The 27569-nt window shown below is 37.5% G+C and overlaps 1 protein-coding gene across 1 annotated transcript; it reads left to right on the forward strand.

Annotated features, from left to right (window-relative positions):
* LOC307132144 (proprotein convertase subtilisin/kexin type 5-like) lies at nt 1–27030 on the forward strand (the record flags this gene model as incomplete). Its single annotated transcript, XM_079826311.1, has 18 exons — nt 1–91; nt 1611–1713; nt 1823–1959; nt 2044–2244; nt 3597–3665; nt 5556–5598; nt 5687–5829; nt 6672–6872; nt 7074–7157; nt 7589–7781; nt 9084–9298; nt 10203–10445; nt 14395–14628; nt 14920–15097; nt 21787–22001; nt 24427–24527; nt 24790–24979; nt 26379–27030. 18 exons carry the CDS (start codon nt 1–3, stop codon nt 26792–26794), a joined length of 3057 nt encoding a protein of 1018 aa, XP_079682437.1. The 3' UTR covers nt 26795–27030.
* Nucleotides 27031–27569: the final 539 nt, after the last annotated feature.

Consider the following 27569-nt stretch of genomic DNA (forward strand, 5'->3'; position numbering starts at 1 on the left):
ATGGCCTTTGAACTGTCTAAAAAATCTGAATTGTCAGCTGGTCAATCCTTCAACCAGAAGTCTTTTTCATTAATGCTAAAGCTCAGAACAGGTAAGCACTTTGGTTTCCCTTTTTTTGTATATACACTGGCAAGAAAAGTATGTGAAGCACTTGCAGAATCTGTAAAAATTTGAATAATTTTAACTAAATAAAAGAGATCATCCAAAATGCATGCTATTTTTTTTATTTAGTACTGTCCTGAATAAGATTTTTTACATTTAAAAAATGTTTACATCTAGTCCACAAGACAAAAAAAAATGCTGAATTTATTAAAATAACCCCATTCAAAAGTCTATGAACCATTAATTCTCAACACTGTGTGTCGTTCCCTGGATGATCCACGGCTGTTTTTTGTTTTGTTTTGTAATGGTTGTTCATGAGTCCCTTGTTTGCCTTGAGCAGTTAAACTGCCCAATTTTCTTCAGAAAAATCCTTCAGCTCCTGCACATTCTTCAATTTTCCAGCATCTTTTGCATATTTGAACCCTCTTCAGCAGGGACTGTATGCTTTTGAGATCCATCTTTGCACACTGAGGACAATTGAGGGACTCAAACACAACTACTAAAAAAGGTCGAAACATTCACTGATGCTCCAGAAGGAAACACAATGCATTAAGAGCTGGGGGGAAAACTTATTGAATTTGAAGATCAAGGTAAATTGTACTCAATTTATCTTCTGGGAAACAGTCAAGTATCTTCTGTTGCTTCTGAAGGGCAGTACTAAATAAAATAAAAAAGAGACATTTAAACAAAATAAGAAACATTTGGACATCTTCACCCTGCTCAAAAGTTTTCACCCACAGTACTAAATAAAAAATAACATGCATTTTATATGATCTCTTTTATTTAGTTGAAATTATTCACATTTTTACAGATTTTGCAAGTGGTTCACATACTTTTACTTGCCACTGTATACAGTATGTGCTTTTTTGTCATTTGGTTTTGTTTGTCATTTCGTTTTCTTTTGTTATTGATTGATTGGTTTTGTTCATTTGTTTATTTATCATCTGGTTTTGGTTGTTTGTTTTGTTTTTTTCATTCGGCTTTGTTTATTTGTAATTTGGTGTTTGTTTTTTTTGTATTTTTCTGTTTTGTTTTATTTATAATTGGTTTTGTTTATTTTTTATTTTTTTATTTTTTTTCATTTGGTTTTGTTTATTTGTAATTTGTGTTTTGCTTGCTTATTTTGTTTGTTTATTTCTATTTTTATATTATTTGTTTTTGTTTGCTTGTTTATTTTGTATGTTTGTTTCATTTGGGTTTTTGTCATTTTGTTTGTCATTTGGGTTTTTGCTTGCTATTTAGATTTTAGTTTTTTGTTTGTTTCTTTGTATTTTTCTATTTTTCTTTCAGTACCTATTGTGCCTTCAGGAAATAAATACCAAGCTATTTCTGATGCTACATAAATATACTAATAATATAACAAACATCATTAAAGTTTGGATTATTCACCAGCAAAGGATAAAAAAAGTTGTTAAATACAATTATCACTAGATAAAGTGGAATGTTCTAGTTCTAAGCCATGTCTTTATATAATGGATCTATATGTGTTGTCTGTATTTTATTTTCAGGGGAGTATTTAAGCAAACATGATGCATGTGATCTGTGTCACTCAACCTGTTACAAGTGCACTGGACCTAAGAGTGAAGACTGCATCAGCTGCTCGGCCACTAGGTGAGGCGCGAACAGTCACTTGTTTCTTACAGCACCGCAGTCGAATGAAGCCGTAGTGAGACAGAATGCAGTGTGTGGTGAAAAGATTTAACTTTTTATTCCATGGCAGGTTGTATGATAACGGACAGTGTGTGCTCAGCTGTGATCCTGGGAAGTACAATAGGGATGGACAGTGTCATCTTTGCCACCACACATGCCTCGAATGTTCAGACGAGGGCCCTGACAAATGTACTCGCTGTAGCAAAGGTAAAAGTGAGCCATGAACGCCTCGCATAGCAGAGAAAAATACAATCTCTTAACGTTGTTTCTATTGTTTCGGTTTTTGCACAGATAAGTTCGGAGTGGAGCGGTACCTCTTTGAAGAGGAGTGCCGTGAAAGCTGTCCAGTGAGTCATTTCCATTCCCCGAAGGGAACATGTGATCCCTGCCCTCCAAATTGCACTGTGTGTACTTCCACAGGCCACTGTCTCCACTGCACCTCCTCCTACTACCCCAAAGACGGGATGTGTGCCAAACTGGAGTGTGGAGTGGGTCAGTTGCATCATAACTTTTCTAGAATGTTCATGATGGCTTGCTTGACTTTTTCCATTGTTTTTTGTTACTTCATTTTGGTATGTGACTGTGTTTATTATTCAAATTCTTTAGAAAATCGAATTATCGAATGAACTGTAGGCCCAGCGTTAAAAAAACCCCAATGTTTTTGTGCTCGCTTTTTTGCTAGTACTTTTCACTATAAAGTTCCCAATGGATGAATCTCGCAAAACCAGTTAAGAAATTACCCGGCCATTTCATTTCTTTTCAAGAAGGAAACAAAATTCTATGTATGCATTTATGTGTATATAGATATACACTGATCAGGCATAACATTATGAGCGGTGAAGTAAATAAAACAGATTATCTCTTCATCACAGCACCTGTTAGTGGGTGGAATATATTAGGCAGCAAGTGAACATTTGTCCGAATTTGACAAGGTTTTGTTCGAGTTTGACAAGGGCAAAAATGTGATGGCTGGACGGCCAAGGTCAGAGCATCTCCAAAACTGCAGCTCTTGTGGGGTTAGGGTTCTCGGTCTGCAGTGGTCAGTATCTATTAAAAGTTGGTCCAAGGAAGGAACAGTGGTGAACCGGCGACGGCCAAGGCTCATTGATGCACGTGGGGAGCATAAAATATACAGTAATGAGAATCTATTGAGAGTCATCATTGAAAATAATAATCATAATTAAAGAAAAGGGGGAGAATGTACTTAATTTTCATGAAAATAAGAAAATCTTAATGGCTCTAAAATAAGACTTCAGTTCCTTAAGAAAATTGTGTTTTTTTTTTCTCTTTTGATTTTGCAGTACAACGTGACCAGGACATGTTTTTGTTTGATTCACCCCATAGACCGAAGTTTTTCTTTCTCGTTTCGTGTGCTGTGTTAGATCACTTTAGCCTACATATATCTGTAAATCTAACTCGCTGGATGTTGTTTGGCTTCTCACGACACCCACTGCTGTTTATCTAATCTTCTTCACAAATTCTTATCAAAGTCAAAGATGTGCTGAGCATGTGGGAAGAGCTTGCCTGCAGAAGTCAGACTAAAATCGCAGCAGAAATGAGAGAGTGGGGGAACAGAAATTCTTATCATTAGTGGCAGACATGTATAAACGGGTCCTGCTTTATGGCCTTCAGGGCTACCACACTACTGTGCGCACACACTCTGTCTGCTTTTTCATGTCTTTTTGAACTCGCACACTCTTTCACTCTCTTTACATACACGCTAATTAAACACATGATCTGGTTTTTATGTGCATCTGTAGCATACATTTTCTTTTTCCATGTTCTCAACACTACTTCTGAATATGAAAGTGCTGACTTCTGGTGTAATGCTTGTTCTTGTATAGGTGAAGTAGCCGATCCAGATAATGAAGACTGTGTAACCTGTGAGGAGGGCTGTCAGCGTTGCCTCATAGGTCAGTATATCATCCTTTGGATGGATGTGTCTACAAGATTTGCTTTTAAAAAAATTAAATCACATCTTCAGCAAAAAGGGACCTCCTCTGTCAGCAGTCTTGAAAACATCTGATTTATTATTCTGTTTAACATTCAGCATTGAAAATCTGGGTTTTTTGTATTAAAGATTTAGCATTTTACAATATTTCTTCGTTCTTATGTTATTAACCCTATAAAGCCTACTTTGTCATATTTGATATGCAAAATTCCTTAAAAGGCCATTAATTATCAACATGATCTCAACTTTATTGATAGTTCATACTTTATTTAATAAAAGGCCTTTTAGTATCATTGTAAAAACACCCCCCTTCAGGTTGTACCACATCTTTTTTTGTGTGCTGTGAAATCTTTAATCATTTTTATTTACTAAATAAAATATATCTTTTAAAAAATAACAATAACTTTTTATATTGTTAGAAATATTTCACTTCAAAATTATTTTAGAATTAATGTGTGTATCAAAAATAATGCATCAGGCTTAAAAGGAACGTTTATTTGTACATCTCTCAATCATCATTGTATTGCATTAAATATATTTTGGCCCCACAAAAAAATTTACAGAGCTTAAAACTAAGCATTTAAATATCATCTTACTAAAACATTAATGGAAGATATAGAGTGACCTGATATTTATATGCATTTTATGCAAGAAGTCTGTTAAACTGTTATAAAGATCTCCTTGATTTACATCATAAGCTATTAGAATGCCATCTTACTTTTTGGCCATATAAATATATTGGTAACTGCACAAAATTGCATATTTTTGCTCCATTTTGGCCTCTGAATACCATTTTTCTTTCGTTTTTTTTCCTCGAGTATGAGCTACACATGATCACTGTATAATATTATATGAGCCATAAAAGCAGGATGTGTCGAATATGATACTCAACAAAAATACAAATGCAATTTTTTTTGTTTAAATTTGAAAATAATACAAAATGGAAGCATTTTCACTTGAGGTCTTAGATTTTGGACCCCTTTTGCTGTAGATGCACCAGTCACTTTTTACTAGCTGCGTGTGTAGTGCACAAATGATAGGGGTTGTGTCTGTCTCACAGCTTCTCGTATCTCTTTTTATCTGTTGTAATTCTCAAACTTATGAGTTTGTCTGGTCTGTGTCTCAATGTGCCTCCTGCATAGGCTACACTTCAAGGCAGCGTTTTTTTTTTTGGCATCGTAGCTCAAAAATGTCCAAAAATGCTGTCTAGGTAGTCTGCTCACCAGGTTGTGAGACATAGCAAGTCAGTGTGTCAGAAGATCAAAGTGGTAAAAACACAGATAAGTGTATAGCATCATCCCGCAGCTTTTCGGCTCATTTAAATCAGATAAAACGATGAGGTAGGAGAGATACTTAACATTTTTCTTTCAAAACAATAAATACAAAATACATATGTGGAATAACGCCTGACACTAGAAACACAAAAACCTCACGCTGGGTGTAGTTCAGTAAAATACCATTCATCTTTGAGCCACGATATGTCCCCCTCTGCTGGTCGATGTACTATTTCAAGAATATTGTTTTCGAACTGAGAAGCACTAAAAGTGATGTTTGAAGCTTGAAACGGTAATGATTCGCTCATACCTTCGCTTAATTCCTTTTTCTGCAGCAGCTCCGTTAGATAAACAATGTTTTTGCACACCTCAGCTTACCCAGGGCTGAAAACACAAATTCGAACCAAAGAAAACGGTTTTGTATACATTAAAAAGACAATGAACATGTCACAGTATTAGGTTCTTGTTTTGCATCGTGAATTGAAATTGCATTTGCAGTCAAATCTCAGTAATTGCTGTCTTTGAAATATGTTCTTGTTTCCTTGAAGAGTGCATTAACAGTATGACTTTTCCCTCAGTGGATACAGAGCATTGCATGTCTTGTTTACCGGACTATTACCAGTAAGTTTGTCTCTGACTTTTTTGACTTTCTGAGTATTTATTCGGTGTGTTAATATTTTAAAGGTTTAGAGATTGTGTATTTCTGCAGGTTGAAATCGAGCTGTCACAAAACCTGCCCTGAGAAGATGTTTGAGGACAAGTTGTCAATGAAGTGTGCTCGATGTGATGATCACTGTCTGACCTGTGATGCCTCTGAATGTTACCTGTGTGAGGAAGGCTTCTTCCTGTCAGGTTAGATGAGGCATAACACATTGTTTCTTACATGGCAGCCTATATCGGTGTTCAGGTTTCATGTGTGTACTGTACGTGAGCGACGTGCATTTGAAAGAGCCTCTGGTGCAGCAGCATACATTTTGATGTACTTACCAGTCATGGTATTCTCTCTTCTGTCCTTTTAAAAGGATAGTTCACCTAGAAATGAAAATTTATTTTTAATTTAATTTAGGTTAAATAAACTAGAAAACCACTGAGTTTTCTAGTTTAATTCTTTTAGGTTTTTTTTTAATTTTAAATTTTAGTATTTTAGGCTTTCCAAAGTTAATGAGTTTTGTAAAAAAATAAATATAGTAATCCGTTTTATAATATACCAACAAATCTCAAAGAATATGTTTAAATTTTAGAGCAATGTATTTGTTTCAGTTTTTCCCAGCTATGTTTCAGTTAACGAAAATTCGTTTTTTAGTTTTTGTTCAAGATAATGGCACTTTGCAAAAAAAGTATTTTGACCTTTTTAGTATTTATTTATTTATTTTTACAATCGTTTATCCCGCCCCTCGGATTGAGCCCTGCCAATGGTGTGTTCCCAGATCCAACATCTTGATGTGGGTCTGGCTTGTCAGGCTATAGTTTACACAAAGTGTGACTAATTTTTTTAGGACCATTTAACCTTTTCGAATAATGTCCATGAATTTTTTTTTTTTTATTCACTTAGCAAGTGCCAAAACCTTTACCAAGTTTCGTACCATTCCGATGAAGTAAAACTAAAATTTCTAAAATAAAAACAAAAGGGAAATTTTAACAGCACCATAGGGGTTAAGTACTTGTCTATTTACTAAAATTCCATCTATCTGCAGATGGCACGTGCGTAAAAACATGTAAGGAGGGTTTCTATGGTGACGAGAAACAGGAGTGCGAGCCGTGTCACCACATGTGTCGGACGTGTGGTGGTCCGGAATATGACGACTGTGATTCCTGTGAAGATGACATGTTTCAGGAGAAGGGTCAATGTGTCAGCAAAAGCAAGATCAAGTGTCCTGATGGAAGCTTCCTAAACAGTATGAAAGCATTATATTCTGAATTTATTTAAATGATTCATTATTTTAATAAAAAAAAAAAAATGAGTGTTTATTATATTATATAAATTATATACATTTTTAAAGTGATTACAAATATTTGAAAATCAGTCTTTTTTAACAAATTATTATTGATTTAAATTTGTTTTATAAACAATTGTGTGTGTGTGTGTGTGTGTGCAGGTCAGAGTGAGTGTGAGCAGTGTCATTTCTCCTGTAGGACGTGTTCAGGGCAAGACAAAGAGCAGTGTGATTCCTGTGAGAAAGGTGAGTGAAACAAGAATGATCACAAGTTGTTAAAAAGGTGCTACTTGGGTATACAATCTTTTTCTCCTGGTGCTCTTTGGATAAGGGATAATTTATTCCATGAAAAAAAAAACATTTAAAGCTAAGGCATTCAGGGTTAAGAAATCTAAAAAGCCTTTATTCACTTTATTCACCGATGCGTTGTGGATAACAAGCATTCATCAGTGTGGGAAGTGAACATTATCACCTGATTAGGTCAAATGATACCAAAAAAAGGAAAGAACACGATTAAGAAACCAAATGTGTACCTATATAGTAACAATCAAGTCAATTACAAAAAAAAGGTGAAAAAATCTAATTATCCATTTAAACTTCAATAGTTCCTCCAGTGTTCAATATGTATCAGTATGGATGTGCAGAAAAACTACATGGGTGTTTGTCTGTCTCTACAGGCATGTTTCTTACCAACAGCCAGATGTGCGTGTCAGTTTGTCCACATAAAACTCATGGAAACCAGACGAGTGGGCGCTGTGAAGATTGTTCAGCCGGCTGTTTGACGTGTGAGGACGCCCATCAATGTTTGAAATGCGATGACTTTGGTCCACTCTATCTGCAGGATGGCAAATGTGTCCCTGAATGTAAAAGGTGAAAAACATTCTTTTAAAACTCACAAAATGCTACATCACACACAGACTGCGTCCCAGTCCGCACTTTTCCATCGTGAATAGTATAGAATTTTAATAGTAGAATTTTTATTTTATATTATTTTAAGTGTTTCAACCTTTTTAGATGTAGAGAAAAGTGTTTTATTTGATTTGATCCTATTCTGTTTTATTTTTTATTATATTTAGTTGTAAAGAAAATGCTGTTTTATTTATGCATTTATTTTATTTAAAACGTTCAACCTTGCCAATTGTAAAGAAATGTATTTTTATTGAATTACGTTTATTTTATTGTTTTATTTTTTCTTCTCCGTTCCTTTATCATGTTTTGTCTTGTTTTGTTTTCTAAAAGTTATATAAGGATGAATTATACATTTAGCTAACAGTACATGACAAATGGTTATCGAATCTGTGAATTTTATTGTCTATTACTATAATACCTGTGCAGCATCTTGCATCATATTCAAAAATATGTACAGTACCATAAGTTTCCATTACCAGTGAGGTACCAACATTTAGTATGATGAAGTATGCAAACTGGAACACAGCCACACATTAAAGGGTTAGTTCACCCAAAAATGAAAATTACCCCATGATTTACTCACCCTTAAGCCATCCTAGGTGTATATGACATTCTTCTTTCAGACGAATATAATCAGAGTTAAATAAAAAAAATGTCCTGGCTCTTCCTAGCATTATAATGACAGTGAATGGCAGCACAAAATCATGGGTCGATGGGTTTTTGTAAGAAAAATATCTATATTTAACACGTTATAAAGTAAAATATTTTGCTTCTGGGGGAACACCTTCCATTTTCAACTTACAAAAAAAGCGTAACTGCTGTGACGTATAACGGAACATTTTGAACAGCAAGAGGCGTTACACTTTCTTTGTAAGTTGAATACGGAAGGCAGTCCACCGGAAGCTAGATATTTTACTTTATAAAGTTTTAAATATGGATATTTTTCTTATAAAAACCTATCAATTCACTTCAGAAGGCCGTTATTAACCCCCTGGAGCCGTGTGGATTACTTTTATAATGGATGGATGTGCTTTTTTGGTCTTCAGTTTTTGGGCTGCCATTCACTGCTATTATAATGCTTGGAAGAGCCAGGACATTTTTTAATACAACTCCGATTGTATTCGTCTGGAAGAAGAATGTCATATAAACCCAGGATGGCTTGAGGGTGAGTAAATTATTAGATAATTTTCATTTTTGGGTCAACTAACCCTTTAACATACTTTTTCAATCACTGGTCATATAATGTCTGTGGCATTCTCGCAGAGGTTACTCAGAGGCCAACGTGTGTCACAGCTGTGCCGTGGGGTGTGCTTCATGTCAGGGGGAAGCCAATTATTGTCTGAGCTGTGAGACAGACTACCTGCGTCTCAAACACACCTGTGTGTCACACTGCCCTTCCAAGTACTTTGTAAAGAATGGAGTATGTGAGCTCTGTCCAAACAGTTGTGCTGAGTGTGACCAAATGGACAAATGCAGTGGTGAGGTTCTCAACATTATTCATCACAGATTTACATTTATTTTATAATAATAACCACTAAACTGTAGTATTTACTGTTCTCCAAAGTGAGTAATTTCCTACACAGCTACACTACCTGTCAATAGTTTGGAATAATTAATTATAATAAGAAGCCTCTTATGCTCACCGAGGCTGCATTTATTTAATCAAAAGTACAGTAAAATATTAATATGGTGAAATATTTTTACAATTTTAAATAACTAAATGCTCAAGAAACATTTCTTCTTACTAGTAATGCCATTTTAACAGTGTAAACTGCTTCCAGGATTTTTTGTTAAATAGACCCCCAAACCTTTGAATGGTAGTGTACACTACTGTTCAAAAGTTTTGGGTCAGTAAGATTTTTTTTAAAGAAATAAATATTTTTATTCAGCATGGATGCATTAAATTGATCAAACGATTTCAGTTTCAGTTAAATGCTGTACTTTTGAACTTTATATTCAAAGAATCCTGAAAAAATGCATCACAGTTTCCACAAAAATGTTATGCAGCAAAACCTTTCAACATTGATAATAATAAGGAATGTTTCTTGAGCATCAAATCAGCTATTGGAAGGATTTCTGAAGGATCATGTGACACTGAAGACTGGAGTAATGATGAATAAAGATGAAAAATTCAGCTTTGCCATCACAGGAATGAATTACATTTTTGAATATATTAAAATAGAAAACAGTTATTTTAAATTGTAATATTTCACAATATTACTGTTTTACTGTATTATTAATCAAATAAATGCAGCATTGGTGAGCATAAGAGACTATATATTCTATAAGTTTCTTTGTTATCTTCTCTTTTTAGTTGACAATCAATAAGGTTTGGCACTACCTGTCTTAAACTTGGTTCTTTATCTTTCTCCTGCTTTTCAGAGTGTGAACAGTACTACTTCCTGCATAAGGATCAATGTATTGTTGACTGTCCCGAGGGGTACTTTACAGATGTAGAGCAGAAGCAGTGTATGTCTTGTCACGATGATTGTGCAACATGTGACGGACCTGATGATGATGACTGCACCTCCTGCAAGCTTACTGTACTATGGTCTTATGTACGTTACAACGGAAAGTGCCTGTCCAGCTGCCCATCGGGAACATACCATGAAGGAGAGTGTCGAGGTATAATATTTATTCATTAGTTTTAATGAATAAAACTAATGAATGAGTGGGTTGAGTGAGTGAGTGGGTTGAGTGGGTTGGTGGGTGGAGTGGGTTGAGTGAGTTGGTGGGTTGAGTGAGTGAGTTGAGTGAGGTGAGTGAGTTGAGTGAGGTGAGTGGGTTGAGTGAGTGAGTTGAGTCGGTTGAGTGAGGTGAGTGGGTTGAGTGAGTTGGTGTTGAGTGAGTTGGTAGATTGAGTGAGTTGATGGGTTGAGTGAGTTGATGGATTGAGTGATTGAGTTGGTGGGTTGAGTGAATGAGTGAGTGGGGTGAGTGGTTCGGTTGAGTGAGTGAGTTGGAAGAGTGGGTGAGTGAGTGAGCGGGTGTGTGGGTTGAGTGAGTTGGGTGAGTGGATGGAGTGGATGGAGTGGGTGGGTGAGTGAGTGGATGGAGTGGGTGGGTGAGTAAGTTAGTGAGTTAGTTAGTTAGTTAGTTAACCCTCGTGCACTTTTCGATTTCTGGTTACACTCCTTATGGTCTAGGTCAAATTGACCCTAATTGGATTCAATACAATTCCCCAAAAATCACACTATGAAAAAACACATACAATCAGGTACAAACAATTCACTTTTAATATCAATAATTTTCGCACATTACAAAGAATAAATATCTTAATTTACGATTTATAAAAATACTTTTAACCACTATTTTTAAGATAGGCCCTTAGGAGACTTGCCTTTATACATTTAGAACAATAATATCTTAGTCTAAACCTAAAGTAATCTTGACCAACTATATAGCATTTTAAAGCTTTCAGACTCAAATTTTCATATATGGTGACAGCAGAAGATAAATAGCGATAGATTCGTCATTTGTGATGCAGTGCCAAATTATAACCCGCGCTCTGACTCTTTCCATATCGTTTTTTATATACATTTTAGAGACTGAATTCAAATCAAAAATTAACATTACTACCCAAACTACTTCTGAATAGGATGTCTACTTCATAGATATTTTGAAAAGGATGAAAATATAATGCTCAGATCACTCAAACCATATATGGAAATCGAAGAGTCTACATGTCATCTAGTGGAAAACGTTGGTACTGCGCACAAAAACATTTTTTTTTTTTGATATCAACCTAAAATTTGGTACAGAATTTCAGATATTTAGCTTTGATTTTCTTGAGGTTTTAGAATTGAACATGTTTTGTAAAATGTATATTTTATATAAAATATAAAAGTATATATGTATATGTTATATATTTTACATGTTCATAAACTTCTATAACTTGTTTTAAACTTTACTTTTACGACTTATACAGTGATGGCCGATTTCAAAACACTGCTTCATGAAGTTTTTAATCTCAGCAAGACACTGGCAATTCAGGGCTAGAGTTGAAGAGCTCTGAGATACAACAAAGTGTTTTGTATTTTGTGTCTGTAAAGTTGCTTTTGAATAGCTGTCCTATAAACAGCAAGAGTGTATACAATTTTGATATGCACATTTCACAATGCATCAGCATGTTGAAACTTTGCATGCATGTTAATGACCCTAAATGAGAAAAGGTCACACAATTTCAAGAAAAACAATGTAGGTTAGATAGTATTTCAGATAGATTGAAAAAATAAATTATAGCTAATTTTTACCATTTGTGGCATACAAAAAATATTTCTGTATTGAAAAAAATGGGGAAAAGCTATTTTTTTAGCTTCATAGGTTAGTAAAAAACTAAAATAACAAAATATAACCAAGAAACTTTATTATTTTGGGTCTCTACAGTTGCCTTAGAACATTAAAATATGCGGGTCAAATTGAGTGAGTGAGTGAGTGAGTGAGTGAGTGAGTGAGTGAGTGGGGGAGTGAGTGAGTGGGGGAGTGAGTGAGTGGGGGAGTGAGTGAGTGGGGGAGTGAGTGAGTGAGTGAGTGAGTGAGTGAGTGAGTGAGTGGGGGAGTGAGTGGGTGGGGGAGTGAGTGAGTGGGGGAGTGAGTGAGTGGGGGAGTGAGTGAGTGGGGGAGTGAGTGAGTGAGTGAGTGGGGGAGTGAGTGAGTGGGGGAGTGAGTGAGTGGGGGAGTGAGTGAGTGGGGGAGTGAGTGAGTGGGGGAGTGAGTGAGTGGGGGAGTGAGTGAGTGGGGGAGTGAGTGAGTGGGGGAGTGAGTGAGTGGGGGAGTGAGTGAGTGAGTGAGTGAGTGAGTGAGTGGGGGAGGGAGTGAGTGAGTGAGTGAGTGAGTGGGGGAGGGAGTGAGTGGGGGAGGGAGTGAGTGAGGGAGGGAGTGAGTGAGTGAGTGAGTGGGGGAGGGAGTGAGTGAGTGGGGGAGTGAGTGAGGGAGGGAGGGAGTGAGTGAGTGAGGGAGGGAGTGAGTGAGTGAGTGAGTGAGTGGGGGAGGGAGTGAGTGAGTGAGTGAGTGAGTGAGTGAGTGGGGGAGGGAGTGGGGGAGGGAGTGGGGGAGGGAGTGAGTGAGTGAGTGGGGGAGGGAGTGAGTGAGTGAGTGGGGGAGGGAGTGAGTGAGTGAGTGGGGGAGGGAGTGAGTGAGTGGGGGAGTGAGTGAGTGAGTGGGTGGGGGAGTGAGTGGGTGGGGGAGTGAGTGAGTGGGTGAGTGGGTGAGTGAGTGAGTGAGTGAGTGAGTGAGTGAGTGAGTGAGTGAGTGAGTGAGTGAGTGAGTGAGTGAGTGAGTGAGTGAGTGAGTGAGTGAGTGAGTGAGTGAGTGAGTGAGTGAGTGAGTGAGTGAGTGAGTGAGTGAGTGAGTGAGTGAGTGAGTGAGTGAGTGAGTGAGTGAGTGAGTGAGTGAGTGAGTGAGTGAGTGAGTGAGTGAGTGAGTTGGTGGGTTGAGTGAGCGGGGTTAGGGAGCGAGTTGGCGGGTTGAGGGAGCGAGTGAGCGGGTTGAGTGTGTGAGTTGGCGGGGTGAGTGAGTGAGTTGGTGGGTTGAGTGAGTGAGTGAGTGAGTTGGTGGGGTGAGTGATTGGGTGAGTGGGTAAGTTAGTGAGTGAGCGAGCGAATGAATGAGTGTGTGATTAAAGGGTTACTTCAGCGATTTAGCATTAAGCTTTGTATCAGTAGAAACCCGGTAGTATATTCAAATGATGGTACTTTCCCCCCTCATATCCCCCTGAGACGAGAGAATAATGCATTTTATTTCTGGAAAAATCCTCAGATGATGCAAATATCATCATTTTGCGTCATCTGAGGATTTTTTGGCCAGAGCCTAAAGACTACAGCCAGTAGAAGGAGCTAGTTTTGCATGTTTTCAACCCGCCCATAGGGGAGGGATCTCACTCACAGAATGTAAATGTACTCGCCTGGACCTCGGACATTCATAACGGATTGGTGCAGAGAAAAGTGAGTGTTTCAACTTTTCAATGAATTCTTATTAAAGTTTAACTTCCATAGGCACGATCTGATAACGCGCCAGACTGGACACGCGCTGTGAATGACTGCCGTGCTTACCTCAGCTCTGCACTCTCGTGATGAATGAAATCTGACTCCTGCTGCGTTTGTTCCGTGACTTTCGTTCGGCTAACTCACGCGTTATTGAAAAGACAAGTTCAGTTTTTAATTGTAGTGTCTATTCTCTAACTGAACTAAATTATTGTATTACTATGAAAAACAAAACGATGGTGAGGTGGAGCCGCGGTAGGCAAGTGATAACTAGAAGCCGTGGCTTTGGGAGTGGCCTTGTAGAGCAGCGAAGCAAGTGCATTCTGGGAGTTGTTGTCTTTCAGCCACATGAGACAAAAATGCCTTTTCTGTCTTTTCTCAGTCTAGAAGGCACCAAATTCAAAAATAATTTCACATTTCTACTACATAAATGACCCAGTTTAAATACACAATTATCTTCCCAGCACTGAAGTATCTCTTTAAGTAAAATGTCGCCTGGACATGTATTGGTAACATTTCTAACAACCTATCATGCTATCATGATAGTCATACCATAACTGCTTGCTGACACCAAATATGTCTGTTTTTTTTAGACTGTGACAAGTCCTGCCTGACGTGCTCAGGTCCTCACCCGTCCTCTTGCCTCACCTGCAGAGAAAACATGAAGAAAGATGTTAACGGGCACTGTGAGTTCTTCAGTGACTGCTCTCTGAGCACATTCATGGGTGAGGACGGCCAGTGCCAGCCGTGTCACAAGAGCTGTCTCCGCTGTTCGGGCGCAAGCAAAGAGAAGTGCATCAGCTGCAACCCTAAACACTTCCTACTCAGTAAGAACTGAATTGCCCACCAGATTTCATTTTCTGTGAAATTAAACATCTCCAAAAATAACTCGCTATTCATGTTAAAATCTAAATAACAGAGACTAAATAACAAAAACTAAACTGAAATGTGAAAAAAGTAAGTTTGCTTAAATTAAGCTTCTCAAATGCTGTCACTTACAAGTTCAAAATACACCATGCCTGAAGAGCTGCACTGAATAATACTTATAGAATTGCAATGTTATACTTTATACATGCTCAATGTAATATGTTGTACACATTATTTTGGTCATTTGTCAGATCAAACGTGTGTTTCCACGTGTCCGGGTGGTTACTATGTAGATGAAGACAAGCGAGAGTGCATTCAGTGCCACGAGAGCTGTGCGTCATGCCGTGGACATCACAGTAATGACTGCCTAACCTGTAAACCAGATCTGCTTCTTCTTGGACACAGTTGCTTCACCTCCTGTCCTCCAAGGTATGATATAAATATGTATTTTTATTTATTTATTTAGAAAAAATCAAGCTAGGTTTTATTTAAAGTGCCCCTACTATGCTTTTTTTTAAAGGTTCCTAATTTTTTTTAGAGGTCTCCTACAACAGGTTTACATGCATCCAGAGTCAAAAAAACATTTTAATTTTCTTATAATATACATTGCACATCACCTAATTTCCTAAAGAGTCTGAAAATGGTTCATTTGACAATTCAGTCTCTCTAAACCCCTTCTTTCTGAGAGCCTACTCTGTTCTGATTGGTCAGATGGTCCAGTTTGTTGTGATTGGTCTACTGCTTACAGTGCGTGTCGGAAATGAAACACCCATTCACAAACCAGAATTTCAGCTCTGGAGGCTTCCTCAGCGCTTGATACACAGTGATACAAACAGTAACTATCTAGACGGTTTTTCCATATCAATTCCAGTGCAAGAAAACAGCGTCTTCTCAACATTTTGACAACACGAACCAAACTCTTCCAGGCCTCAGCTACAACTACAGAGTTTGAGGACGCTTCAAAGTAGATGTTGTTCGCAGGCAGCCAATGAAGAGCATAGGGTGGCATTATGCAAATATGTCACATTGTTATGTAGGCATGTGATAGGAAGTGAGACCCGAATTGCTGACGACATAATTTAGCAGTTCAGAATCGATTCTTTGTTTTAGGAGACATTAACTTTATTAACTTTTAACTTTAAAGCAAAAAATAAATAAAAAAATGTCACATGCAATGCGATTTGTTTGCTTTAACTCCTTCACCTTTAGGGGGCAGCACATATGGCCACCATGTCTTGTTTAAATACAATTTACTATGGCCACTTTCAGTCTTGTGGACTTAAAATGGCTGCCCTGTGCGCTAGTCCGTTAAGTCCATGAGACCGTAGGGTGTCCCATTTGTCATTTTAGGTTTCAGAAGGGTGTTCGCGAGCGCCCCTTTGCAGTCGATTTGTCCCCTCGATGCACACTTTTCCCCACTCCGCAGCAGACTTCTTCCCGACAGTTAAAGTGCCGTTACGTCACAAAAGTGCGGACTTGTAGGAAGACCGCAAGCGTTTAGGGTGCCATCTGAGACAGGGTCTATAAAGAAATATAGTACAAAAAAGCACTAACATAATTTGTTTGCAGATCTATTGCAATGAAATTCAGACATTTTTAAATGTGATTTAAGCATCCAAATACTGCAAACATTGGCTAATAGTGCTTCTAATGGCATCCTTTTGTACTATATCTTTGTCTTTCTACTAGAATTTGTCAGTTAAAACGTTTAGACCACAAAAACAGGTCACGTAAATTACATACCTTGATCAGTGTTTAGATTATTGGGCACACAAAAGCAATAATTGGGGTTGTCCAGGATCTGCTGTCATTTACAATCCTGCACTCATGCCGTTGTGCACTTGTGGGAGTTGTGGGAGGACTGTCTCTCTAATTAGTATGCTGTACGTCACTTCAGATTAAAAGCTCCAGTTAAATGACAAGTTACTGTCATTCCTTCCTTCCTAAATGAGCCATTAGGGGTTGAAGTACTTTAAGAGGTCTTTGGGTTCGTCTAGTAAGTGTAATTCGACCGTTTGATCTGAAAAAAATCAGCTTTTTTACTTAACCATTCAAACGTTTATATAAATGAATGATTTCTTCAGCAAGAATACATTAAATTGATCAAAAGTGACAGTAAAGGCATTTATAATGTTACAAAAGATTTCTATTTCAAATAAATGCTGTTATTTTACAGTTATGTGGGCTATGGCAGTCTTTGTTTTGATACACTATTATGTTGAAGGCCTACAGAGAGAATATTGTTGTATCCTTAAGCAGTTGCACTTGTTCTGAATGCACTTTCTTGTAGTAGTCCTACAGAGAAAAATATAAAATGCACTGGACCTAAATAAACTTTGTTTTTATGAGAGAACATTTAATTTTAAAACCTTTTTGCAGGCCAGTAGGCCTGTACATTATTATTTAATGTATGCATGAGTGGGGTCAAGTTAAACATTTTAGTTTGAATTTTATTTTATACTGTGCATTGTTGCAATGTGCTAAATAAATATTTGCATAATTTGTAATTGCATAAATGAATATTAAAGTTTCAAAGAATAAATCAATTGCAATGCCTTGATTTTAGTAAAGTTAGTACACAGTCATAGCCATAAATGCAATGGTACTAATAATTGGCATAATTTCTTTCGGGGGTTTTCGGTTTTCGCCCTTGGTTTCGCCTGTTTGTTTTTGTGAAATGTGAGGACATTCCATAGGCGTAATGGTTTTTATACTGTACAAACCGTATTTTCTATCCCCTTACACTGACCCTGCCGCTAAACCTAACCCTCACAGGAGACTGTGCAGTTCACTTTCTGTGAAAAAAAACTTGTTCTGTATGATTTATAAGCATTTTGAAAAGTGAGGACATGGGGAACGTCCTCATATTTCACCCTCTTTTTGTAATACCTATGTCATACCCATGTCATTATACACATTTGTGTCCTGATATTTCACAAAAACATGCCCACACTAGACACGCACACTAGACACACACACACAAAATACATTAATGGCATTATCCCTACCTGGATATATACATATACATATACATATATATATATATATATATATATATATATATATATATATATATATATATATATATATATATATATATATATATGTATATGTATATGTATATGTATATGTATATGTATATGTATATATATGTGTATGTGTATGTGTATGTGTATGTGTATGTGTATGTGTATGTGTATGTGTATGTGTATGTGTATGTGTATGTGTATGTGTATGTGTATGTGTATGTGTATGTGTATGTGTATGTGTATGTGTATGTGTATGTGTATGTGTATGTGTATGTGTATGTGTATGTGTATGTGTATATGTATATATATATACGTATATATATATACATATACATATACATATACATATACATATACATATACATATACATATACATATACATATATATATACATATATATATACATATATATACATATATATACATATATATATGTAATATACATTCGTGTTGTTTACATTATATACAAACAACACAAATGCGCCGATTGCCGACATTGATGCAGTTTCACTCACCGCCTGTGTGGTTTAGACTCATGACCGGGAACAAACAAACTTGCAGAACTCCATTGCTGCGCCGGAAAAACAAACTGCATCCACTGTTTAACGCTGCGTTATTTGGGAAGCTGAACAAGGTTATCTTTCCCTTACAACCAAAAACACATTTCTTTAGTGACATTGTTGATTTAGTGGTATAAAAACAAAATGACAGCGCTGCCGACGGCTCCCGTAACCCAAACGAAGCTCGTTGATGTGTGCACTTTTGCTCATGTGCGCATGCGCTCATCCCGGAGAAGTGTCCATACAAGTAATTCCGCCCTTTATGACTTCATAAAGGGCCATACTCGGGGAAAAAAACGTTTCAAAACTTGTCCATATCCTGAAGGAATGTATTTGGCACAGAAATACTCCGCTATACGTCCAACTAATTTCTTTAAACTTTGGCCATTCTTAGCATGATTATCCAACTCTTTAACAGTGTGATAAAGCCCCCCCCCCCCCTTAATATGTATTGAAATAGAAAACTTTATTGTAAAATGTAGTAGTATTTCACAGTATTACTGTTTTAATTGTATTTTTGATCAAATAAATGCAGCCTTGCTGAGAAAAGGAATTGTTTAAATAAAAAAATATACACTGATCAGGCATTACATTATGATCTTTATATTATGTTGGTCCCCCTTTTGCTGCCAAAACAGCCCTGACCTGTCGAGGCATGGACTCCACTAGACCCCTGAAGGTGTGCTGTGGTATCTGGCACCAAGATCGTTTTAGTCCTGTAAGTTGCGAAGTGGGGCCTCCATGGATGGGACTTGTTTGTTCAGCACATCCCACAGATCCTCGATTGGATTGAGATCTGAGGAATTTGGAGGCCAAGTCAACACCTCAAACTCGTTGCTGTGCTCCTCAAACCATTCCTGAACCATTTTTGCTTTGTATTGCTTTGCATTATCCTGCTGAAAGAAGCCACAGCCACCAGGGAATACCATTTCCATGAGAGAATGTACATGGACTTTAACAATGCTTACATAGGGGGTACATGTCAAAGTAACATCCATGGCAGAACCACAAGGTTTCCCAGCAGAACATTGCCCAAATCATCACCGCCGGCTTGCCTTCTTCCCATAGTGCATCCTGGTGCCATGTGTTCCCCAGGTAAGCGACGCATACGCAGATGGCGACCCACGTGATGTAAAAGAAAACATGATTCATCTGACCAGGCCACCTTCTTCCATTGCTCCGTGGTCCAGTTCTGATGTTTACGTGCCCACTGTTGGCGGTGGACAGGGGTCAGTATGGGCACCCTGACTGCGGCTATGCAGCCCCATATGCAACAAACTGCGATGCACTGTGTATTCTGACACCTTTCTATCAGAACCAGCTTTAACTTCTTAACCAGCATTAGCGACAGTAGCTTGTCTGTTTTATTTGACCACACGGGCCAGCCTTTGCTCCCAACACGCATCAATGAGCCTTGGCCACCCATGACCCTGTCGCCGGTTCACCACTGTTCCTTCCTTGGACTACTTTTGATAGATACTGACCACTGACCAGTTTTGGAGATGTTCTGACCCAGTTGTCTAGCCATCACAATTTGGCCCCTGTCAAACTCACTCAAATCCTTACACTTATCCATTTTTCCTGCTTCTAACACATCAACTTTGAGGACAAAATGTTCCCTTGCTGCCTAATATATCCCACCCACTAACAGGTGCCGTGATGAAGAGATAATCCCTGTTATTCACCTGAATCGCCATAATGTTATGCCTGATTGGTGTAAATATACTGTGTGTATATATATATAATATATAATATATAAAAAAAAAACTTACAGACCCCAAACTTTTTAAATGTAAATAACAAAATGACAATAGCATAAGAGTTAAATGGTTAATTCACCCACAATAGACCTTATTCACAGCAGCATCATTTTTAATGTGAATGAAAGTGAGCCTGTGAGGGATGGACATACATCTCTTAATTTGGTTGTCCTGTTATTTAATGCATTTTTGGATTGTTCTGTTGATGAAACACAGCAAAAACATATTTCCAAGAAATTTCAGTAGACAAAAAAACCCAGACAACATGAGCTGTGCAAAATTATAAATGATCTAGGAACTTTACACTGCTTTTTACAGTGGATGCCATTGAAATCACTGTACGTCTATCCCTCACAACCTCACTTTCATACCTGTCATGGCGCTGCTCTGATATAAATGAAAATATCCTAGGCTGGTTGGCAGGTCTTAGCTGGTTTAAGCTGGAAGTAGCTGGTTTAAGATGGTCTCACATGCTGGCCAAGCTGGTGTCCAACTGGTTTTAGCTGGTCTCATAGCTTGACCAGCTAAGACCAGCCTAGTCAGCTAAAAAGTGGAGATGGTCCTCACTGCAGAACACGAGATCCAGGGGGCGAGGTTGAATCCAGATCCAACCCCTCCCACTTTACAGATGAGAAGCGTCTCGCTGCAGCCTGCGGTGGACATCCAACTCGGCCCACATCCAAGTGTGACGTCAGAAGCCAGATTTTATTGGTCATGTCAATCACAGTACTGATTGCCTACACCAAACACTGATCCCTAAACATACCCGTCTCCACCCCCTGGATCTGGATCCAACCTCGCCCCCCTGGATCGCGGGTACTGCAGTGAGGAGCTACTTAAAAAATGTCCAAAACCCCTTTAAAACCAGCCTGAGAGACCAGCTAAAAACAGTCAACCAGCCTGATTGTTCAACCACTAGATGGCGGTGTGCACCAGTGGTGTAGTTGTAGGTCATGTGTTCAATATGTGAGTTTTCGCCAAGCAGCAACCTCCCCCAGTTTCTCTTGAAGCCAATACAGAAGGGACAGGCTCCAGAAGGGAGCAGTATCCCATTGAGCTCCATGTTAAAATAGCCAACTTTACAGCAGAAAAAAAACATGTTTACAGCCTGGTACAAATTGTGGTTTTGGTCTATACACTGTAGCTAATTTTGCCCTTCATGACAACTCATTCGTTTCCATTATATAAAGCCTTAAAGTTCTGCATAATTAAGGGCGTGGCCACTTTGAGTAACAGATGGATTGTCGTTTGTCTGCTGTCTGTTAGTCATTTTCTGTTATTCGGGAGTGACGCGCTGCCAAGATGGTAACGGCCAGCTTGACCCTACTTACCGTTTCAAAACTGCTCTTCAGAATCCTATGGGTGACGTCACGAACACCACAAGGAATTTCGCCCTTTGTTGTCATGCAGGGCCATACTAAAAAAAATTACTTTTCGAACCTTATTTCGAATCCTGAAGGAGTGTATTTAGCACGTAAATATTCTCCATACATCCAACTCGTTTTTTTTTTTCGTTTTTTTTGGCCATGCTTAGCATGGGAATCCAACTCTTTAACAGTGTAAATAAGTCAGAATACATGAAATAACATTAGACCTCCCCTTTAACTGGACAACAATGCATTTCAACGGATACCAATGTGTGGCTTCTTGTCCTGGCTTAAAGGAAAGCAACTACAATACAACAAAAAATGCACACATTTCGTGATTTTATTCATTCCCAAAATGACAAAGCATTATTCTATAACCCATGTATGTATTTCCCCTGCAGTTTCTTTGTAAATGCCAACAGCAGAGCATGTCAAGCGTGCGACCACACGTGTGAGGAATGCAGAGGAAGCAGCAGTTTCTGTGTCAGTTGTAGAGATGTATACTTTTTGTTACAAAAATCCGGACAGTGTCTGCTTACATGCCCATCAAATTACTTCCTTCACTCTTTGGACAGAGAGTGCAAAAGATGCCACCCCAGTTGTAAAACATGCAAGGGTAAGACTCATCTCATGCCTACAACTGTTATAGTCACAGTGCACAAAACTATCCCAATTTGCATGACACCCTACTGACACATGATGTAATTTTAAACACATACAGTATGAAACTGATTACATCCATATTAGCGCTGTTTGGACACTAGGTGGCAGTATGGGGTAATTTTGTGCCTACACAATAATTTTGAACTTTGTGTTAGTGTTCTAATGCAAAATTTGTTTGCTTATGCAAGTGATTTACTCACATTGTAGAGGGTTGCTGGGTGCAATATAAGTTCAGCTCAGTCAACAGCACTTGTGACATAAAAAAATTGGTTACAGTCAGTGAGGCCACTTACAAAGGCAGTGAATGATCCAAACATGATGATAAACATTATAAGAGAAACATTAAAGGGGCAAACTGCATTTTTTAAAAACATTTTTAATTTTTACTGAGATCCACTTATAATGTTAGCAAGATTTTTACATAAAAAAACATTAAGTTAGAAGTAATCGGCTATTTTCTATCCTGTTTTTGACCTTGTCTTTGAAACACTCCGTTTGATAGGCGTGCCGCGTTCAAGTTTTGCACATTAAAATAATTTTCAATGTCCCTCCCTGCCATTACATGTGGAATTGTTTTAAAAACTTCAGATGTTGAAAAATGGCAACCGGTGAAATTCACCCATACATAAAGTTTAAGATGTTTGACGAGAAGGCCTGGCTTGCAGTCTCCGCTCTAATTCATCCCAAAGGTGTTCTATTGGGTTGAGGTCAGGACTCGTCCAGCAGATTGCCAGACAGAGAAGTGTGATTGGTCACTCCAGAGAACATATCTCCACTGCTCTAGAGTCCAGTGGCGGGGTGCTTTACACCACTGCATCTGACGCTTTGCATTGCACTCGGTGATGTAAGGCTTGGATGCAGCTGTTCGGCCATGGAAACCCATTCCATGAAGCTCTCTACGCACTGTTCTTGAGCTAATCTGAAGAGTTTGGAGGTCTGTAGCTATTGACAGAAAGTTGGCGACTTCTGCGCACTGTGCGCCTCAGCATGCGCTGACCCTGCTCTGTGATTTTACCTGGCCTACCACTTCATGGCTAAGTTGCTGTTGTTCCCAATTGCTTCCACTTTGTTATAATACCACTAACAGTTGGCCGTGGAATATTTAGTAGTGAGGGAATTTCACAAATGGACTTATTGCACAGGTGCCAACCTCTCACGGAACCACACTTGAATTCTCTGAGCTCCTGAGAGCGACCCATTCTTTCACAAATGTTTGTAGAAGCAGTCTGCATAGGTGCTTGATTTTATTCACCTGTAGCCATGGAAGTGATTGGAACACTTGAATTCAATGATTTGTAGGGGTGTCCCACTCCCAATACTTTTGGCAATATAGTGTTTCTGAAGTGAGTATTATTTGATGTATGAAGTTCATCACATGACATGAACATTTAATGTTTGACAACAAAAAAGGTTCTAAATACTAATAAAGTGATATTCATTAACTTAGTGCTTTTTTAAATAAAACTAGATCGTCGGACCCACTTTATATTAGGTGGCCTTAACTACTATGTCCTAACATTTAAATTAATCATTTGATACAGTACACTTATTGTGTACATGCATGTTTTTACATTTGTACTTACATTTTGAAAATTACCTGCATGTAATTACATCTGTAATTAATTTCTGTAGTTACATGTATAATTACACTTCTCTTACACCTTACCCATACCACCACACCTCAATATCAGCAAAAGTGTTTTACAATACAATATGCACACAATGAGTACATTGTACTTATTTTTTGATGTAAGTACTTAGTAGTTAAGGCCACCTAATATAAAGTGGACCCAGATCGTGTTTTATCATCTTATCCTGATTGTTTAGGAAGTCGTCTTTTATCCTGCTTTTTAAATCTATCTTGAGGCCAATTCACACCACACCGACAGACAGTGACCAATGCGGGCAATCTCCAGATTAGCCTACAGTTCAGCACTTCTCAGACATTCTACGACATGGCCAGTATGTTCATTCGACGTAAACAAGCTCCAACAGACGGCAACAGACACAGACAGGGGTAACGCTGTTGCTGTCTGTCAGTGCAGTTTGAATTGGCCTTTAGAACAGGGCTAAAGAACGTGGATCCTGGAGGGCCTTGGTGGAAAAGGGGTATCTCTTGCAGAGTTTAGCTCCAACCCTGAAAAAACACTCACCTGCCTGTAACTTTAGTAATCCTAAAGACCTTGATTAGCTTCAGGTGTGTTTGATTAGGGTTGGAGCTGAACTCTGCAGGACACTGGACACTTAGTCATTTAGCTGGACACCTCCAGGATCAACGTTCCCCACCCATGCTTTAGAAAGTACAATCAGAGTGAAGATAGGATTTGTTTACCTCAACATGATTTAACTAGTCTTGTTGTGTGATGTGTGATCAACAGGCTCTGGGCCGCTCTTCTGTACATCATGTTATGACGGTTATGATAAGTTTGGAGGAATCTGCACATCTAAATGTCTAAGTGGAGATTATCCCAATCCTGTGGTAAATATTTTGTTTTATACATTTTTAACAAATCAGTCATGTACTAATCTGACTATGTTGTGTGTATACTTTCAATGTGGCACCAACACCTTTCTAAATGTAATTTTCTCTTTGTTTGTTTATCTTTTATTCACTTCCAGACATTTCTTAGTCATTCAAACGTACACTAAATGGTTAATAGTTAAGTGTGTGGACACCACATTCTTATTAACGGATTTGGCCAGATACTTATTATTTTTTATCATATTCTTGTTTTGCACAGGATAACACGTGTGCGAAATGTGACACATCCTGCACTGAATGTAAAGGCCCGGGACCCTACAACTGCACCCGGTGCGCTGCTCTACAGCGCCTCTCAGAGGATGGGAGGTGTCTTCCTTGCTGTGGAGAAGACACATTCAAAGATTCCTCAAGATTCCACTCGGAATGCTGCCAGTGCCGCGAACTGAATGGTATAAGCTATGAATGAATGCATAATTGATATGCTTCATAGTGATTTAGTTTTTACTAACATTTATAACATTTTTTAAAAATCATTATATAAATAAACTATTTATATATTTCAGTTTTTAGTATTTTACTATTATATTATTTATTATTATCTTGAATTACATGTTATTTTTGTTTATTGTTAATTACATGTTATTTTTGTTTATTATGTTTATAAAAATTAAAGAAATATTAAAAAAGCACAAGATCACTAAAACTTAAAGTTTTAGTGATCTTGCATGCTTTTTAAAAATATTTATTTCATTTTTATATCAGTTTTCAGCTTATTTCATTTAGCTGACAAGGCAACATTCTAATTTATATTTTATTTTACTTCAATCATTTTAATCATTTTAGTTAACAATAACAACGATATTTAATACAGTTTAATTTAGTTGACACGCCAACATTCTAATTTATATTTTATTTTATTTAAATTAATATTTTAATAGTTTTAGTTAGTAACACTGATATTTAAACTGCTTTACAGATAAGATAATGATTATTTCTATTTCTATTCATATTTACTGAATAAAACTGATGAAATTGACAACAACAACAAAAATACAAGCTCACACTTCTGCTTATAAACCCAGACAAAATCAACTCACTGTAACTTCTATTGTAAGTGCATTTTTTTTAAATTCATAAATTTAAAAGAAAATTATGTGGTAATGATAACATGTCGTCATTGTTGGGCAAATTACTCAAAAAAAGTAATTACTTACTACTTCAACAGTGTAATTCGATTACTCTCTAAAAAGTAGTACATTATTAATTACTGTCTAAATTCCATATCAACCTCGACCAGTTGAACAATAGAATGATAGACCTGAAACTGATTCTTTCAAATAAATAATATAAAATTGCATAAATTATTCTTGAACTGACTAAAGTATTTAAAGGGAGATGGTTACATTAAAAACATACATTTTAACATCAGATGTGGTTAAAAACACTATTGTTTTCTATTGAATTTTCTATTGAATTCTATACAGTATTTCATGCAATTACATAAGAAGTGACTAATTAAATTACAGAAACATTAAGAGTAATCCCTTACTTTACTTTTCAAGGGAAAAGTAATTAAATTACAGTTATTAATAAATTATTAATGCTTTACACCCAACACTGCATGCCATTCATGCTTAACTTGTATTAAGCCATCACTATAAATCTGTAAGATTCACATAATATTCTCTAGCTACTGTATTATTGATAGCACTAACTCGAAGTGGCAGATGTTACGAAATGATGCTTTTGTACATTAAACTTGAGCTTTCAGTGTGAAGCCATTGTATTCAGGGAACCATTGAACAGTCCTGCAGTCCAAAATGTGACCTTTAACTTCTCTTTTCTCAGATGAATGCATTATCGCGCTGAACTACAACCTTTTCACCAACGATCAAGCGACTTTGGGTCGTCCTGGCCTTGTTGTTTTCACTTTCATATTTGTGTTGGTGAGCTTGTGGGTTGCCATTTTTCTCTTCCTGCATTTTCGGCAGAAGATCACCATGAAGCCCATTGTCAAATCAAATGGCTATGCCAAAATCGCAGATGGCCCTTTCACCTCTGCAACCCTCAAAGACAGCATACAGGCGGAGTATAAAGATAAAGGCCAGGAGGATGATGTGGAAGAGGAGGACGAGGATATTGTTTACATGGGGAAGGACGGGATAGTGTATCGGAAGTTTAAATACAGCCTGTTGGAGGGGGAAGAGGAGGAGGAGGAGGAGGTGGAGCTGGAATATGATGATGAGATGTATTTGATCACATAAAACATAAAAAGTGTTAATTTCTTTGAAATGTGCATAACAATACTTTATTTATTAACATTTTGAGATGCAGAAACCCATTAAGCTTCACCAATCAATCATTAAAGAAATTGTTTACCCAAATATCACAATTTTGACATCATTTATTCACCATGATGTTGTTCTAAAAACCCATGTGACCATTTCTTCTGTTCTGGTACACAAAAGAAGATATTTGGCAGAATGTCCAAGCTCTTCCCAGCTAACTTTGTCATGACATTTTTATTTATTTATTCTAAACTGTATGTTCCTTGAGATTCTCTTATAATGATAATACAGTTTTTGCAGCAAAAACTATATATATATATATATAGTTGTGAACAGGTGTTCCTAATAATCCTTTAGGTGAGTATATATATATATATATATATATATACTCACCTAAAGGATTATTAGGAACACCTGTTCAATTTCTCATTAATGCAATTATCTAATCAACCAATCACATGGCAGTTGCTTCAATGCATTTAGGGGTGTGGTCCTGGTCAAGACAATCTCCTGAACTCCAAACTGAATTTCAGAATGGGAAAGAAAGGTGATTTAAGCCAGTGGTTCTCAAACTTTTTATACCGAGTACCAGCTCAAAAAATATTTGGCTTTTCCAAGTACCACCATAATACCAACATTAAAATAGGGTAGCGCAGGAGGCCTAACTATTCAGCTACAGCTCTGCACAGTTCAAAAACGAAGTAGTTTATTCATAATAAGAATATTTATTGTTGTCAGCCACTTTAAAAAT

This window comes from Gobio gobio, assembly GCF_949357685.1.
Source record: "Gobio gobio genome assembly, chromosome: 10".
In the NCBI taxonomy this organism is placed as follows: Eukaryota; Metazoa; Chordata; class Actinopteri; order Cypriniformes; family Gobionidae; genus Gobio; species Gobio gobio.